Source organism: Anomaloglossus baeobatrachus, chromosome 4 (genome assembly GCF_048569485.1).
Source record: "Anomaloglossus baeobatrachus isolate aAnoBae1 chromosome 4, aAnoBae1.hap1, whole genome shotgun sequence".
Taxonomy (NCBI): domain Eukaryota; kingdom Metazoa; phylum Chordata; class Amphibia; order Anura; family Aromobatidae; genus Anomaloglossus; species Anomaloglossus baeobatrachus.
In genome coordinates this window covers 688034836-688052760 of record NC_134356.1, presented here as the reverse complement: position 1 = coordinate 688052760, position 17925 = coordinate 688034836, and the positions used below count along the sequence as shown (strand labels likewise).

Here is a 17925-nt window from a genome sequence, read left to right as displayed (position 1 = left end):
GGATTGATGTCCCTGAGGCGACTACCTGGGCTTCACACAACCAAATACTCAAAGTGCATACATTGTCTAATCAGGTAATCTAGCATTGACTTCAATGAGTTCACCTGAGGTGAAGTCACTGAGTTCACCTGAGGTCATAGCAGGAACACCAGTTGTGACGTCAGGTGAACTTAGTCACATCACCGGTCTCACATTCATGGCTCAGTCAGCGTATACTGGAGGCTTCAGTGAAGTGTCATGTTTTCTAAAGGCTGACGGCCAGATCCTGGGAAGGTGGCGTGCAGAAGGAAAATATCCACCCCACCAATGTCTAAAACCTCCTCCTCCACATGAGAGAAGTCTGCAGGAGCCTTTATCAGATGATGTTTATATACATGTTCTCTGACAACCACCCAAACGTCTATGTAATCCACATGAATATATAAAGATAAAAGTTTGAAATCTCTTCCATTGGAATACATGTACACAAAATCCTTCCAGCCAAAGGAAATCTAACCTGCTTCTAGACTTCATCCTCTGGAAAATCTTGTATCATAAACTATTCTTGGGGGTACTCCTTCCATCCTGCTCCATTTATTTCTTCTATTCTGAAACAGCCCTCTTGTGGAGCGACTATACATGATAAAGGCCATTGGGCCGAAACGTCCACCATCTTTTGTCGCCATCAAATAAATAATCACTTTTTTGCAATGCAAAACTTTTTGTCTTCATTTTATCAACAAGAGAGTGCAGTGTCTATTATATAATACGTTCTGGGACTATTGACCCCACACTAGCACCTCTAATGAAACCATACTCTAGCTGAGTGCACACCAATACCCTATAACTATGTTTTCTAAAGTGACCATGCACTGTGACCTTACATGTAGCAGAGTGGAGATCATTGTTGGACCTTGTGTCTGGGGATTACGTCAGAGATGCAGGGGTCTTTTGAGGGTTAATAAATTGGAGAAAAAGAGTGGGTGTTTTTTGTTTTCTTTAAATAAATATTTTTTTCTGTGTTTTGGCTTTATTTCATTTGGCCTACTGGGTTAGTAATAGGGAATCTCATAGACTCCTCCTTATTACTTATCCAGGGCTTTGTGGAAGCTGTATTTTCCTGATTAACCTAGTGCAGTTACAATTGGGATGAGCCAAGTAAAGTGCCAAAATTGGTGCATCTAAGGGATGTGCCAATACTGAGGCAGCTGCGGGCTACTATTTGTAGGCTGGGAAGGGTCCAAAAACCATGCCTCTCTAGCATGAGAATACTAGAACCCAGCTGACTGCTTTATCTTGCCGGGCTATCAAAATTGGGGGGCAACCTCACAATGTTTTTTTAATTTCTACTTAATTCATGGGGTCCCTAGTGTTTTGATATACAGCCAAGATAGCTCACACAGCTGAAGGCTGCAGCCTGTAGCCATCTGCTTTATCTGCACTTGGCATCAAAATAACGAGGGACTCTACACCATTGTTTTGTTTCTACTTATTTATTTATTTTTATACTCCACTTTGGAGACCCAGACAGCTAGTGTGAGTGCAATCAATTATAGCAGTCAGCACTGAGGGCGGGAGAAGCAGGATTGCAACCAATCACAGACACTTGTAGAGAGGCCAGGGAGGAGAAGCAGTGCATACTCATGAACTATAATGATCGGACCAGGAAGCAGTGTGTCAGTTGCGGGAAAAGTATAATTCTCTGCTTTAATCCCCATAGTCCTCTGACAACATTATTCCTAGAAACCAAATGTGAGTGATAAATGCATCCAGACACCTTCCTCATCCTGTTGCAATTCAATTTTAACACTTTTACATCTCCCACATTTCTACAGCCCTCCTAGACCAACATCCAAGGTCCTGAAAACTATTTGAGACTCCTATTGACTTGCATTAGGCTCATAATTCGGTTACAATACTCGAATAATAGAAATTATTCAGCACAAAGAATCTGAATCCAAATATTTCACTATTTTCCCATCTCTATTGATCAGCCTTTGCAAAGATTTAAACCTTTGCAATAGGCCCAATTAGGTTATGTTGCTTCTTTTCACACTCATGCCACTTTTCGCAATTTCTTCATTCCCAATAATTCAATGGTTGCCAAAATAGAAGTAAAAATAAATGGTAGAGACATTACTTAAAATGCAAAATTGGGCAGCAGTCCACTAACAGCTGACAGCAAATATCACATTCACAGTTGTCAAATTAGACTAATAACACATACACACGTGGTCAAAATTGTTGGTCCCCCTCATTTAGTGAAGAAAAAAACAAAATGGTCACATAACCTGAATCTGACAATAGTAATATTAAATTAAAGATCTATGAAAATGACAAGTGAAAGTCAGACATTGCTACTTTTCACTTCCACAGAATTGTTAAAAAAATAAAGCTCGTGAAATAGGCCTGAGCAGAAATGATGGTTCCCTTAACTTAATGTTTGGTTGCACATGATGGCCTTCAAAATGTATGAGTGAGGGCTGAATCATGGCCCTCTAATAATTAAAAGTGAGAACCTCCTGATGGCCCTCTAAAGCGGGCTTTACACGCTACGATATATATCTAACGAGATGTCGGCGGGGTCACGTCGTAAGTGACGCACATCCGGCCTCGTTAGTGATATCGTAGCGTGTGACAGCTACGTGCGACGGTGAACGAGCAGAAATACTCACCTTCTCGTTCATCGTTGACACGTCGCTCATTTTCAAAAAATCGAACATCCGGTTGTTCATTGTTCCCGAGGCAGCACACATTGCTCCTTGTGACACCCCGGGAGCAATGAACACAGCTTACCTGCGTTCCGCCAGCAAGGCGGAAGGAAGGAGGTGGGCGTTATGTTTACATCCCGCTCATCTCCGCCCCTCCACTTCTATTGGCTAGCCGCTGTGTGACGTTGCTGTGACGCCGAATGTCCCTCCCCCTTCAGGAAGTGGATGTTCGCCACCCACAGCGAGGTCGTTTGGAAGGTAAGTACATGTGACGGGGGGTTAGGAGTTTGTGCGACACTGGCAACAAATTGCCCGTGCCGCAAAAACGATGGGAGCGGGTGCGATCGCATGACAAATTGTTACATGAAAAGCAGGCTTTAGAACTGAGAGAGATGTTTGCATGATTAACCTGTTGAAGTAATGTAGGAAAGGGAGGAGGAGGGAAAAAAATATGAAAACATGAACTGTATACAATTTTTTTGAGGGTGGGAAGGGGTGCTTGTGAATGCACTAGAAAAAAAATCAAAAAACAAAAAAAACATTTAATTTGGTTTTATGTTCAGCTGCTGTTACCCGGTGTGGTTGAGATATCTGGCCTGAGTCGGACATTGTTCATTTTGAGAACAGGGAACCTGTCAGTATTTTCAGTTCACAAGCAGATGTACCTATCAGTGGAGATGAGAGAACTTGAACTGTAAAGTTTGGGCTTGGTGTCTTGGACGCGAACACAGACTTTTACCTTGTGTCTGGTTCATCTTCAGGTTTGTCATCGGAATAAAGCTCATTGAAAGGTTACAGAACAGCCAATCAGCAAACTTTTTTGGTGTGGGCACTTTGGGTCTTATCACAACCATATCAAGCTTTGGCATGGCTGTGATTGGCCAGCACACCATTTAAAAAAAAACATGATGTGGACTCCCACCCTTTTTTGATAACCATCTCAGGTAAAGCAGAATCCACAGGCTGCAACCACCAGCAATCTTCTTAACCGTAGTAGGTAAACAAAAATAGAGATTGCACATCTTTTTTAAAATCATTTAAATAAATATATTTAAATAAAGGCATGGGGTCCTCTACATTTTTGATAACCAGCAATGGGTGCTGGTATTATCAGGGTGGACAGAGACATGGTTATTGGCTCTACCCAGCCTAGAAACAGCATCTACAGCCTCCCAGAATTTGCACATCCATTAGATGCACCAATTCTAGAGCTTTACGTGGCTCTTCCCAATTGCCCTTGTGCAGTGTCAATCTGGGTAATATATGGGGTTGATGTCAGCTGTGATTGATTTGTCAAAACCTGAATTATGCCATGGGTTAGTAATGGGAAGGAGTTTGGGAGAAACTTCTCATTAAATAACCTGGAGAGAGGGGAGCCAGCACGATCTGAAAATGGCATGCATCATATAAAAAGTGCAAATTCGCAGATTTATTCCAACTGTACTGTAATATAAATGAGATTTTTAGCAAATAATTGATCAATTCTTTGAGCCTCCCCTGCCAACGTCACGGGAAATCTCAATAGGGGGGTCCTACTCTATATTCTGTATTTCATGTGCCATGCGGCCTCCTAGATAAAGTTAAAAGCAGAACCATAATGGAGCACACATACCTGTAACCTGTATATAGCCGCTTCCATGTTGCAAAAAAGGCACTTGTGGATAGAGACCAGCCCAGGTCCCAGCATGTGGAGCAAGCTCTACACATACCAGGACTATATCAGAACTGACCCTCCCAGTGCCAGAGAGCAACCATTGATAAAGGCGGACCAGATCCAAGTATGGTGCTTAATTAGCAATGCCTGTGGAAAGGGTGAGGCAACTGAATGTGTACAGCTACCAACAGGAGGAATATATTGCAAACCAAGATCAGGCGTGCATAGCATGGTGGTGACCAGCCACCAGACATTTGTAGCATAACTACAACCAAACAGAGAGAGAGGGGAGCCAGCACCATCTGAAAATGGCATGCATCATATAAAAAGTTCAAATTCACAGATTTATTCCAACTGTACTGTAATATAAATGAGATTTTTAGCAAATAATTGATCAATTCTTTGAGCCACCCCTGCCAACGTCACGGCAAATCTCAATAGGGGGGTCCTACTCTATATTCTGTATTTCATGTGCCATGCGGCCTCCTAGATAAAGTTAAAAGCAGAACCATAATGGAGCACACATACCTGTAACCTGTATATATATCTGCTTTTAACTTTATCTAGGAGGCCGCATGGCACATGAAATACAGAATAGAGTAGGACCCCCCTATTGAGATTTGCCGTGACGTTGGCAGGGGTGGCTCAAAAAATTGATCAATTATTTGATAAAAATCTCATTTTTTTATTATAGTACAGTTGGAATAAATCTGTGAATTTTCACTTCTTATATGATGCATGCCAATTTCAGATCGTGCTGGCTCCTTTTTTTTCTCTGTTTTGACCGTAGTTATGCTACAATTCTGGTGACTGACCATCACTATACCATGCACGCCTGATTTTGGTTTGCAATGTATTCCTCCTGTTGGTAGCTGTTCAGATTCAGTTACCTCACCCCTTTCCACAGGCATTGCTAATTAAGCACCATCTTGGATCTGGTCCGCCTTTATCAATGGTTGCTGTTTGGCACTGGGAGGATCAGTTCTGATATAGTCCTGGTATGTGTAGAGCTTGCTCCACATGCTGGGACCTGGGCTGGTCTCTATCCACAATTGCCTTTTTTGCAACATGGAAGCGGCTATATACAGGTTACAGGTATGTGTGCTCCATTATGGTTCTGCTTTTAACTTTATCTAGGAGGCCGCATGGCACATGAAATACAGAATATAGAGTAGGACCCCCCTATTGAGATTTACCGTGACGTTGGCAGGGGTGGCTCAAAAAATTGATCAATTATTTGCTAAAAATCTCATTTTTTTATTATAGTACAGTTGGAATAAATCTGTGAATTTTCACTTTTTATATGATGCATGCCAATTTCAGATCGTGCTGGCTCCTTTTTTTTCTTTTTTTTTCCCCCTTTTTTTTTTTTTCTCATTAAATAACCTGTAAGACAAAAAGAAATAAACAGAATGCTTTAATTGAAATAAAATATTCACAAACCTTTTTACTCCCCTAAATTAATATCCAAAACAGCCCTGAAATTCCGACTTAATTCACACAACGTCCCTCAATCCTGGCTCTGCTACATTCAGAGTCTGAAGTGATAGAAAATGCAACCGATCACTACAGCCTCTGGGTCAAACTGAAAACAACAGGGTAGCCTGGCTGAGAAAAGGAGTGACTGACCTGACTACCAGATTGCTGGACTGCTATGGTGCTGTGTCCCGAAATCTGGCAAACCGACAGCGCATTCACTTCTAGACACACTTGGTACTGTGGGAGCCCACACAGCCAAGAATGGAACAGTTTAACAAAAGGTACTTCCAAATATTTTATCCCTGGTTCACCCTCAAAGCCAATATTGGAGGTGTTCAACCACGAAGGATCAAGTTTAACAAAAGGCCTCTCTATAGCCAGATTTCCAAGATCACCTACACAGCAAAGATTAGAAAAGTTTCTCCCTAAAGCAACATGTTTTTACCAAAGGCCTCCATATCGCCTGTATTTTTAGTTTACCCACACAACCAAGATTTAAGAGCTCTCCCACAGATCAACAAGTTTAACAAAAGTCCTCTATATAGCCGTTATTTACAATTCACTCATACAGCCAAGATAGGAAGAGTTCCCCTACAGAGCAACAAGTTTAACAAATGGATTATACTGTATATATATATATATATATATATATATATATACAGTCATATGAAAAAGTTTGGGCACCCCTATTAATGTTGACCTGTTTTCCTTATAACAATTTGGGTTTTTGCAAGAGCTATTTCAGTGTCATATATCTAATAACTGATGGACTCAGTAATATTTCTGGATTGAAATGAGGTTTATTGTACTAGCAGAAAATGGGCAATCCGCATTTAAACAAAATTTGACTGGTGCAAAAGTATGGGCACCCTTATCAATTTCTTGATTTGAACACTCCTAACTACTTTTTACTGACTTACTAAAGCACTAAATTCCTATTTGAATCTCCTATGAAGAGTGGCATCATGGGCTCCTCAACACAGCTCTCAAATGATCTGAAAACAAAGATTATTCATAGTTACATAGTTACATAGTTACTAAGGTTGAAAAAAGACCTAGGTCCATCTAGTTCAACCTTCCTCCACCAGTTTTACATTTGGTCACTAAGTCATTTATAACCAGCAATGTTGTGTACTGAGGAAATCATCCAGCCCTTTTTTGAAAGCTGTTATAGTATCTGCCATTACTACCTCTTGTGGTCGGTATTCCACAGTCTGACTGCTCTAACTGTAAAGAACCCTTTCCTATTTAGCTGTTGGAATCGCTTTTCTTCCACTCGCAGTGAGTGCCCCCTGGTCCTTAGTATTGCCTTTGGAAGAAATAAGTCATGTGCCAGTCCTTTATATTGACCACACATGTATTTATACATATAAATGAGATCTCCTCTGAGACGTCTTTTTTCTAAGCTAAATATATCTAACTTTTTCAACCTGTCATCATATGGGAGGATTTCTATTCCTTGTAATAATCTAGTTGCCGCCTTTGAACCGACTCTAACTTCTGAATTTCCTTTTTAAAATATGGAGCCTAAAACTGGATCCCGTATTCCAGATGTGGCCTTACAAGTGATTTATAGAGGGGTAATAATACGTTGGGATCGCAGGATCTAATCTCTCTTTTTATACACCCTAGAATCTTGATTGCTTTTGCAGCTGCTGCTTGGCATTGAGTGCTGCTGCTCAGCTTATTCAGGAGGCCTCCTGATGAACCAGAAAATGGGGAAACGCGTTGAGGCAGCTTGAGAGGCAGCACAAGCTAAGTGTTATATTCCTGCTATTAGAATATAATCATTGTGGGAAGGCTGACACCCTCGTGTATCTAGAGGGTGACTGTGAGTTCCATATTGGCACATTATCACTTTATGGTCTGCACTGCACTTTAATTGATTTTTTGCACTGCACTTTATTGTCTTGGCTAGGGACTCACAGGGCCATAGTAGGGATAGCCGTCGAAGAGCGGGGGCGCCGCTGCGCAGAATTTAGGGTGCCAACCTCCGCGGCTAGGTAGAGCACAGGAGGGAGTGGATATTGTAGGGATTTTTCCCTCTTTCCTCTGTGCACATATTCATGCAATGTGGTGATTAATTTTTAAATATCGAGTAATAATAAATGTTAAGTTTTAATAGGGTTTATGAATTTTTGGATGTTTATTTTAGCAAGACAATGATCCAAAACACCGCTCCTAATCTACTCAGGCATTCATGCAGAGGAACAATTACAATGTTTTGGAATGGCCATCCCAGTCTCCAGACCTGAATATCATTGAACATCTGTGGGATGATGTGAAGCGGCTGTCCATGCTCGGCGACCATCAAACTTACCTGAACTGGAAATGTTTTGTAAACAGGAATGGTCAAATATACCTTCATCCAGGATCCAGGAACTCATTAAAAGCTACAGGAAGCCACTAGAGGCTGGGATTTCTGCAAAAGGAGGATCTACAAAATATTAATGTCACTTTTATGTTGAGGTGCCCATACTTTTGCACAAGTCAAATTTTGTTTAAATGCGGATTGCACATTTTCTGTTAGTACAATAAACCTCATTTCAATCCAGAAATATTACTCAGTCCATCAGTTATTAGATATATGACACTGAAATAGCAAAAACCCAAATTGTTATAAAGAAAAAAGGTTAACATTAATAGGGGTGTCCTTGGCTGTATATATATATATATATATATATATATATATATATGTATATATATATATAGAGCCTGTTCTCGGAATTCACCCACAAAGTCAAGATTGTCAGATTTTTCCCATAGAGCAACAAATTTAACAAAAGATCCATACATAGCTTGTTTTCAGAGTTTATCCACGCAGTGAAGATTGGCAGAGTTCTCAGACAGAGCAACAAGTTTAAGGTGAGGCCCCTATAAAGTCTTTATTCCAAGCTTACCCACACAATCAGGATTGCCAGAGTTCCCCAGCAGAGCAACAAGATTAAGAAAAGGCCCCTATGCAGCCTGTATTCCTTGTTCTCCCATGCAGTCAAGATTGGAAGAGTTCCGACAGAGAACAACAATAAAAAAAACACCTCTAAAGAGGGGTTTTTTTTCAAGTTTCCCCCAAAGAGCATAATTTTCAAGTCCTGTTTCATACACTATAGCTGCTGCAGTTAAAAAGCTCATAGTTGGATTCAGGATTGAGCTTGAGCTCCGCCAGGTAGCCTTGCTTCTGCCAATCTCAGCTACTTTGCCTTTAGATGTATCTTAAATGTTGTTGTCTTAGTGTTTTTGAAAACAAAATATTGTTCAAAGCAGGCAGCCGTGCCTGAATAATACAGAAAGTTATATTGAAATATGACTTTATTTCTATTTTGTTTGTTGTCTGCACTGGGGCCATCTTTAAGACGGGAGCTGATGGAAGCCAAAGTGAAGGAACTGGAAATAAATTTGTAAGACACATCACTCAGCACGTGGAGACATGTGAATACATACTTGTTGTTGAATCGATGCCTCCTGCTAATACAGGGAACATCAGATGGTGGTGCTGGATGTTGTGGCATTCTAAGGAGCAACCTGTCCCCTGCATGCATCAGAGGAAGGTGTTTAATTTGGTCACAATGCAGACAAAGTTTGACCATGTCCTTTCCCCCTCCACCACTAACAGTAGCCCACAATCTCCCCCCCTATTTGATAGTCTCCACATTTTTTACACCCCAAAAAGTTGACAGTATTACATGTTCTGTATCCAAAAAGAATGCCCATTTGATTATTTCACTGACTGTTTCACAGTTCCCCCACAGAATAAAAATTTAAGCTCCAGTGCCTTACACTATAGCGGTAGCAATTAAAAAGTTGGTTATTGGAATTTGGATCAAACTGACAGTCGGTGCAAGTTCCGCCACAGACAAGAATTTTCAAAAAGTTTCTTACAGAGATTGCTTTCAAAGTTCACCAAAACAGACAAGATTGGCAGAATTCCCCCAGAGCAACACAGCTAGGATTGTCCTAGATCCCTTACAGTACACCCAATTTTTAAAAGTGCCCCTAAATATCCTATTTTCCCTGTTGACCCTCACAGCCAAAATTGCAGGAGATCCACCACAGAGCAGACTATTTTTAAAACTGGCCTTAAACAGCCTCTTTTCCCTGTTGACTTTTATGGCTAAGATTGCACTAGATACACTACAAAGCACCCAATTTTTAAAAAGGCACCTAGACAGCCTCGTTTTCCATTTGGCCCTCACATCTAAGATTGCCCAATAGCCACAGTCTCCCCAGTATATGTAATGTGGAACTCAATCTTGTTGGTACCTCGCATATGAGGAGGTCAGTGAGAAGGTCAAGGTGACTCTGTAGACCAGACAAGCGAACAGCTGCAAGGTGAAAATACCAAAAGTGTTGCTGAGACTGCCCTAAATTTTAGCTCCAGCTGTGACATTTGTGGGTAACTTTTAAAAAGGCTATGCACAGCCAAATTCAGCAAATTTCAAACAGTTTGAGCACCTCTTTTAGAAGAATACCCTGAGATCATGGGGGGGCACATAGCGCCTCACTTTGTGAATGAGGATTATCTTATTCTCCAGATATTACTACGGAGCGGTTTTGAGATGGAATGCAGGTCCGGACAGCTGTCATCTTCTTATTACATAGATAAGAATTAACCTTTCTGTGTATATTAATGATGAACGAGAAAAAAGCGCTTGAGTGCTCTTTACTTGAGTCTAGCAGGTTGAACTATCTGACGAGCGCAGTACTTGAGTAGTGGGTATAATGGATGTCAAATTTTGGGCTATTTGTCTCTCCATCTCATACAGCCAGTCATAAACAGAGCATTTTCCCTGGGAGGGTTGCTTCCTGTTGTTTTTTCACCTACAGCATCCGACCACATTGTTTATACCTCCAGTGAGAGACTGTGACACGGTCTTTACTTAAATAAACCATTATTTCCAGTGCGTGAGTTTCTTTTGTACTCTGCCCTTGCTGGGTTAGTAATGGGCGTGTCTGATATACCCCTTAACATTACTAACCCCTGGGCTTGATGCCAGCTGTCAATTCACAGTTCACATCAACCCAAAAAATATTATCTCCAATTACCACCACACCAGGGTAATAAGGAAGAGCCAGGCAAAGTGTCAGGACAGATTTTAAGCCCTTGTCCAGCCCTTAACACAGATATGTGTAGTGCACTATACTAACTTAAAACTTATTAATAATGCCCATACTATTATATCTGGAGGGTTGTCCATCACTTTATAAGTACACCCGTGAATCTGTCATGGTTTGCCTCCCCGGCCACATGGCTAGGGGGCGGAGCCTTCTCCCGGGCCTCACTTCCGGAGCCTGGATGCCTTAAAAGCCAACATCTCCGTTGAACCAGCGCCGGCTATAAGCTTAGCGCTGCTTTGCCTGTGAGTGTAACTGTGATCCTGATCCGTTCCCTCTCTGTGCCCTAAGCCTCTGTCTGTGTTCTGTCCCCTAGTCATTCTGCCATTCCTCTGTCACACCTCCTTCCTTCGTACAATAGCCCCCGGTTGTTTCCTCCTCTCCTACCTACCCACTCGGTTGTTTCCTCTGGTACTGACCTTGGCATGATCTCGACTCCTCCACTGCTAGTTCCTCTGGTCTTCCTGCTGCCCGTACTGTGTATAACCCGGCTGACCATCCCCCGCATGCTCCACAGCTTCAGCTGTCCGGCTGATGCTAGCAGACACTGCATTAGCACACACTGGGAGTTCCCCTCCTTGCTCAATCAACTCTGTGTAGTGTCTTTCCCTGCAGGACTCCAGCTCCCCCTGCTGGCAGCCTGACAAAATCTAAACTCCAAAAAACCACAGAAAAAAGGCAGCCATACTTACCAATTCCTGGTCATAGTAATAATATACTACAGGGCTGTGGGATCTAATAGTATGGGGTTGACCAATAGCCAGTAAGCCAGGCACTGTGCACTATTTGTATCTGTGTGATGAGCAAACTATACAAACCTTATCATACACATCTACATATACTAACCAACCCCCAATGAAAGGCCAGTGTGAGTGGTTATTTTATCTAAATTTTGGACCTTTTGCTTCTTCCACCATATACCACTGAGGCCTGTGAGACAATGAAATACACTATCTTTGTCATCAGGGATTGGTAAGTGTTGCCTTTTTTACTGTGATGTTCCATTAGATAATAAACACAAATTAGTATTTAATTAAATATAACTCATCGAATTTACACAAACACATACTATATTTCTGTTTACTAACTCCTTAACAAACCGCATAATAAGGTCTTACTGATCGGACTTTTTTTCTTCTTTGATCTCCACCTGATATTGTGATTTTTTTGTTAAAGTTTTTTCTCTTCAGATTGTATAATAAATAACTAATTTAATTAATTCTTCAATTAATTAGCAGTGTATGTATAGGATCCCCAATCTACGGCACAAACTACGGGCAGAGCTGACCTAATTTTGCTACATCCCAGAGCTGAGAAGACACCTAGCAATTCCGTGACCACCGCGACCCATTGAAGCATCAACATTTCCGATGCTTCTATTTCCTATACATCACTCATTGAACACTATGTAGATAGGAACAGAATATACATGTATGGCAATAATCCATTTCTTGTCAATCCTTAGGGCGGCTTTGCACGTTGCAACATCGCACATGCGATGTCGGTGGGGTCAAATCAAAAGTGACGCACTTCTGGCGTCACTTTCGAGATCGTAGTGTGTAAATGCTAGATGATACGACTAACGAGCGCAAAAGCGTCGTTATCGTATCATCGTTGCAGGCTCTGACTTTTCGATAATTATGCTGCAGCGACAGGTACGATGTAGTTCCTCGCTCCTGCGGCTGCACACATCGCTGTGTATAACGCCGCAGGAGCGAGGAACATCAGCTTACCTGCCGCCGCCGGCTATGCAGAAGGAAGGAGGTGGGCGGGATGTTTACATCCTGCTCATCTCCGCCCCTCCACCGCTATTGGTGCCTGCTGTGTGACGTCGCTATGACGCCGCCTGACCCACCCCCTTAGGAAGGAGGCGGGTCGCTGGACAGAGCGACGGTCGCAGGGCAAGTGAGTGCATGTGAAGCTGGCGTAGCGATATGTTCGCTACGCCAGCTATCACAAGATATCGTACCTGCGACAGGGGCGGGGACTATTGCGTGCGACATCGCAGCATCGGCTTGCGATGTCGCAACGTGCAAAGCCCGCCTTAGTGTCTCAGTCAATCTTTAATACTTGGAGACCAGATCTGATATTGCTAGAGTGCAAGAAAAGCAGCTTTATTGTAACTATGTGAAAATATATTTCCGTGCACTTGGAACCTGCTCTGCTCACCATTATGAAACCATTTTGTATAACTTAAAGTTGAAAAAAAAGACAAAGGTCTATCATGATCAATCTTCCAATTATATAATTTTTAATTCAATATTGCATAATAAAGTAAAGCACAACAATTGAGCAAATTCAGGCATAGTCTCAGTGATATATGTATTATTATTGATAATTTACTACTCTATTCACTTATGTATGGCTTGTTTTATGGCTTTTATAATATCTTTATTTCTCAGACTGTATATAATGGGGTTGATCAAAGGAGTAAACACAGTATATAGCAGAGATAGGATCTTACTTGTGGTGAGTGTACGACCTTTTGATGGGAAAATGTAAACACTGGACATTGTCCAGTAGAATATGGAGACCACAGCAAGATGGGCACTACAGGTGGAGAAGGCTTTCTGTCTACCGATACTGGATGAGATCCTCAAGATTTCCCTAGTGATATAAGTATAAGATGTTACAATGACTACTGTTGGAACTAAGACAATTGGAATACATATTAAATAAATCTCTACGTGAACTGTGTAGGCGTCAGTACAGGCAAGTTCTAGTAAGGGGAGAATGTCACAGAAGACATGGTCAATGATATTTGGGGCACAAAATTTTAAGCTTGCTGTAGATAAAATGTAAATCAGAACTATTGCAATTGCAATCACCCAACAGATGACGGTCCATAATTTACAATATGCAATTGTCATGATGGATGAGTAACGAAGGGGATTACAGATGGCCACATATCGGTCATAGGACATCAAACCAAGAAGAAAACATTCAACTGTTTCTGAGACACCTAAAAAATAAAACTGAGTGATACAGTCAGCAAAAGTAATGGTCGCCCCATTATTTATTTGTACGTGGAGTATCTTGGGTAAAATATCTGTGATCACCATGATGTCGGTGATGGACAGTTGTGAGATGAAGAAGTACATAGGGGTGTGGAGGTTCTTGCTGGTGGACACCAGGGTTATGATCAGGAAGTTCCCACATATTGACACCCAGTAAATCACAAGCAATATGCTGAACAAGAAAATTCTTAAACTTTTGCTGACTTGAAATCCTGAAAGGAAAAATTCTGTAACGATAGTCAGATTATTGTCCTGTGTGTAGAAGAAATAGCGGTTACGATATAATTAATTGGCACTCAAATTATTCAAACGAATGTTTTAGGCATCATTATCATCATTATGTAGGTTATATAATATACCTTAATTTGTATTGTGGAAACATGTATGTTTGCCTGACTTTAATAAATGGCAAAAATTATTAATAGAGTGGGCTTAAAGGGGTTTTCCCAACTTGAAGAGCCCATCCCAGTATATAGGAGGGGTAATAACAATAACACCAATTAGAAATGTCGTCTAGCTCTTCTGATGTGACCAGGTCTCTTACCTTATGTGCAGGGCATTGCACCTTAGGTATACATGGTTACATCCACTAATATAGTGACAGTTTGCTAGTTAGTTGCTCATGGTTGTAACTATGGCTCCCTAAGCTGCAATGCACTGCACATGGCTAATGAGGAGAACTATACTACATTTCTAAATTGAGGTATTTGATAATATTAGTACACCTACTACATACCAGGATTGGGTGTTTCAGCACGGTGGCTCAGTGGTTAGCACTGGAGTCTTGTGGTGGCTCAGTGGTTAGCACTGCAGTCTTGCAGCGCTGGGGTCCTGGGTTCAAATCCCACCAGGGGCAACATCTGCAATGAGTTTGAACGTTCTTCCCATTTTTACGTGGGTTTCCTCCCACACTTCAAAAACATACTGCTAGGGAATTTAGATTGTTTGCCAAAATATGGACAGTGTTGCCAATCTATGTAAAGCGCTATGGAATAACAGTGCTATAAAAGTGAATAAATATTATTATTACACCTACTACATATTTGCATCGGATCTTTCGGATCTGAATAACCCTTTAAATCATATGTTTGTTTTTTATTCTTGTGGTCATAGGACTAATCATGATGATTGAGCCCTTACAAATTCCACAAATAAACGGCACATCACGAGTCTATTCATCAAGTCAAATCACATTTACTCCTCTAACAATTAACGATTAGAGTTGAGCGGATTGCTAATAATCCGGATCCGGCGGATCAGTGGCGGGTTTACAAGGAAGGAGAGGGAGAGGTAAAGGGAGAAGGAGAGAGTCAGGTCGGACCCGGATCAACTGCTGAAACCGCGCGGATCCGGATTTTTCCAGTCCAGGTTCGCTCAACACTATTAACGATAATTTTGAGTCACTCTTGTAGAAATGAAATACATTTTTAAGCAAACTATTGTATTATCATATAAGCAAAATAATTCTAATAAAATAATTTTACATGTATTTAAATGATAATAAAAAATCCCAGCAACTTTAATTGAAAAAAAGAAAAAAAAACTGCTAATAATGAATTATTTTATAACAAAAACAGAATAAAAGGCCAAAGTAACAAAGACCTTAATTGAGTAGGCTTTATAAGTAGTGGTGGGCAATTAGAAAAATGTTCGGGTTTTGGTTATTTGTAGTATTATTCCAGTCTTCGTCACAAATAGCAAATCTAATGCAAGTAAATGGGGAACCTGAGCATTTGTCTGGGAAATCTTCAAGAAAAATGCTTGGGTACCTCATTGCCTTGCACTAGGTTTGCTATTCATGACAACTATTGGAATAGTAATAGGTATTCAGTATGCATAATCCTAACAAGAATATTTCACTATTCGCCCATCTTATTTAAAAGTTAATTTCCTAATGTAACATTAAAAGTAAAACACAAAAAGAAAAAACAAAAGCCAACTTACCCCAATGTCTGATAAAATGGCTGCAGACTGCGGAGGACTCAGCACTGAAAAGGAGAGTGGAAGCACACTCAATGGTTAATATCCAAGAAAGAGTTTTTTATCCAGCCTATCACTCCAGTAGGCGGTCTTGTAGATTAAATATTAACTTTTATTTCAAAAAGGATAAAAAGCCATCTTACGTATGTCTGACAGACAAAAACTTTTGTTTGAGATGTATATCTCAGACTACGTGTTTCGACGTACTAGACATTTTTATCATGGTCTAAAATGGTCTAAAGACCATGATGAAGACTCTAGCATGTCGAAATACGTAGTCTGAGATATAAATCTAAAAGAATATTTTTTGTCTGTCAGACAAACGTAAGATGGCTTTTTATCCTTTTTGAAATAAAAGTTAATTTTTAATCAACAAGACCGCCTATTGAAGTGATACGCTAGATAAAAACCCTTTCTTGGATATTAAAAGAAAAAAAAACACATCAGAACTACAATAAAAAAGGAAAAAGCATCAGTTTTTTTTACAATTCTTTGTACCTTAAAATCCTTCAGTTTTGAATCCATTGTTAATCATTTATATTTGGTTCCGAAACAGAACTGATCCAACAAATCTAGAAAGAAAATAAAACAAAGTACAGCCTTGTCACAACATAAATTATACCTAAACAAGCAAACATAAAACACATCATTGTCGCTGCATAATTTATACTCTTTCTTTCAAAATTTAAAACTTATTCTGTTTCCTCGATAATGAACAATAGCACAAAGAAAACTCAAATATATAAAATTACATTTCTTACATTGTGAAAGATAAAAATTGAAAATTGTTAATTTTTAGTGATCACATTTTCTTTTTGAAATTCTTTATTAACCAAAAAATTCTTGGATCAAATTATTATATGTTTTGTAGATGAAAACGTTTTATTTCAGACATTTTGAGACAAATCGTAAGTAGAATTTAGCATCCAATGATTCACAAGTTTCGTTAGAATACTTACATTAGATATTGTTTGGTTTTTAAGAGTTTATATTAATCTCAATGAATCTTTTGTGAAGAATTGCTCCAATGGGAAATGACTGAAATGTTGAACAGCATAATCGCCGTGTTCTGAGGCCGTCAGGCAGGTGAATGAGCTGCCGCAGAAATTTATATAGATAGTATCACACGAGGTAAGGTGTGTCGCAAGTCTTAGGAGATTTGTTGCCATTGTCTCCAGGGTCACCTTTGTTCTCTTACATATAAAAATAAAATTAATACATTTTAATAATTTGATTTAGAGAGAAAAATGACGTCATTTGTTTATATAGTTTTACATGAAGAACCAAAAAAATGTTGTTAACATATGAAATGTATTTATGCTTTTATTTTTGTATATTTTTGTTTTTACATTTCTTTATTGTTCATTTCTTTAGTTAGTAATTTCTTTATTGCTTATTTTGTATTTCTTTATTGTTCTTTAATGTCCAAGTGACATACCTCAAAAGCTGGTTGTGAGGAGACCTGTTTACTAAGGTTTTCCTCTTTTATATAGAGAATGCTTACTAACTGAATAAATGAAATTCCATCATTATACGCCATATTGCACTTCCTTCAATAATGCAGTGGCTGTCTGCCATTATCTATTTGACCATAGTTTAATTTGTCTAAGCAAGTTATCTGCACTTTTTACTATTCATTTAGACATATTCACTAATCTAGATGAACTGAATTACTACATTGACGTTACTGCAGCCATATAGCTTTCTCATAAATACAATAAAACACATCAAGATAGTTTTATGTAGCATCCAAAACAGCCTCAATTTCAACAATACTATACAGATAAAATGTTTATATAACTTTCGGACCAACCTGCTCTATGCTTTTTATGTATATGATATCTCATTGTCATGATCCAGGTCTTTATCGACAGCTGTGGTTTGATTATTTCACCCAGCTCCAGCCTGGTCAAGTCAGGAGTTAACTTCTTCCTGCCTGACTTTCCGGGACACTATATCCTGGTCTAAACTTTCGGTTCAGCGCCAGTAATAG

General features: G+C 39.9%; 1 protein-coding gene across 1 annotated transcript; it reads right to left on the bottom strand.

Annotated features, from left to right (window-relative positions):
- Nucleotides 1-5721: 5721 nt before the first annotated feature.
- On the bottom strand, nt 5722-17472 carry LOC142302891 (olfactory receptor 1f45-like). Its single transcript, XM_075343997.1, has 4 exons — nt 17371-17472; nt 13400-14204; nt 5974-6218; nt 5722-5730 (listed from the first exon to the last, which is right to left on the bottom strand). The coding sequence occupies exons 1-4, from the start codon at nt 17470-17472 to the stop codon at nt 5722-5724; spliced, it is 1161 nt and encodes a 386-aa protein (XP_075200112.1).
- Between the last annotated feature and the right edge of the window lie 453 nt (nt 17473-17925).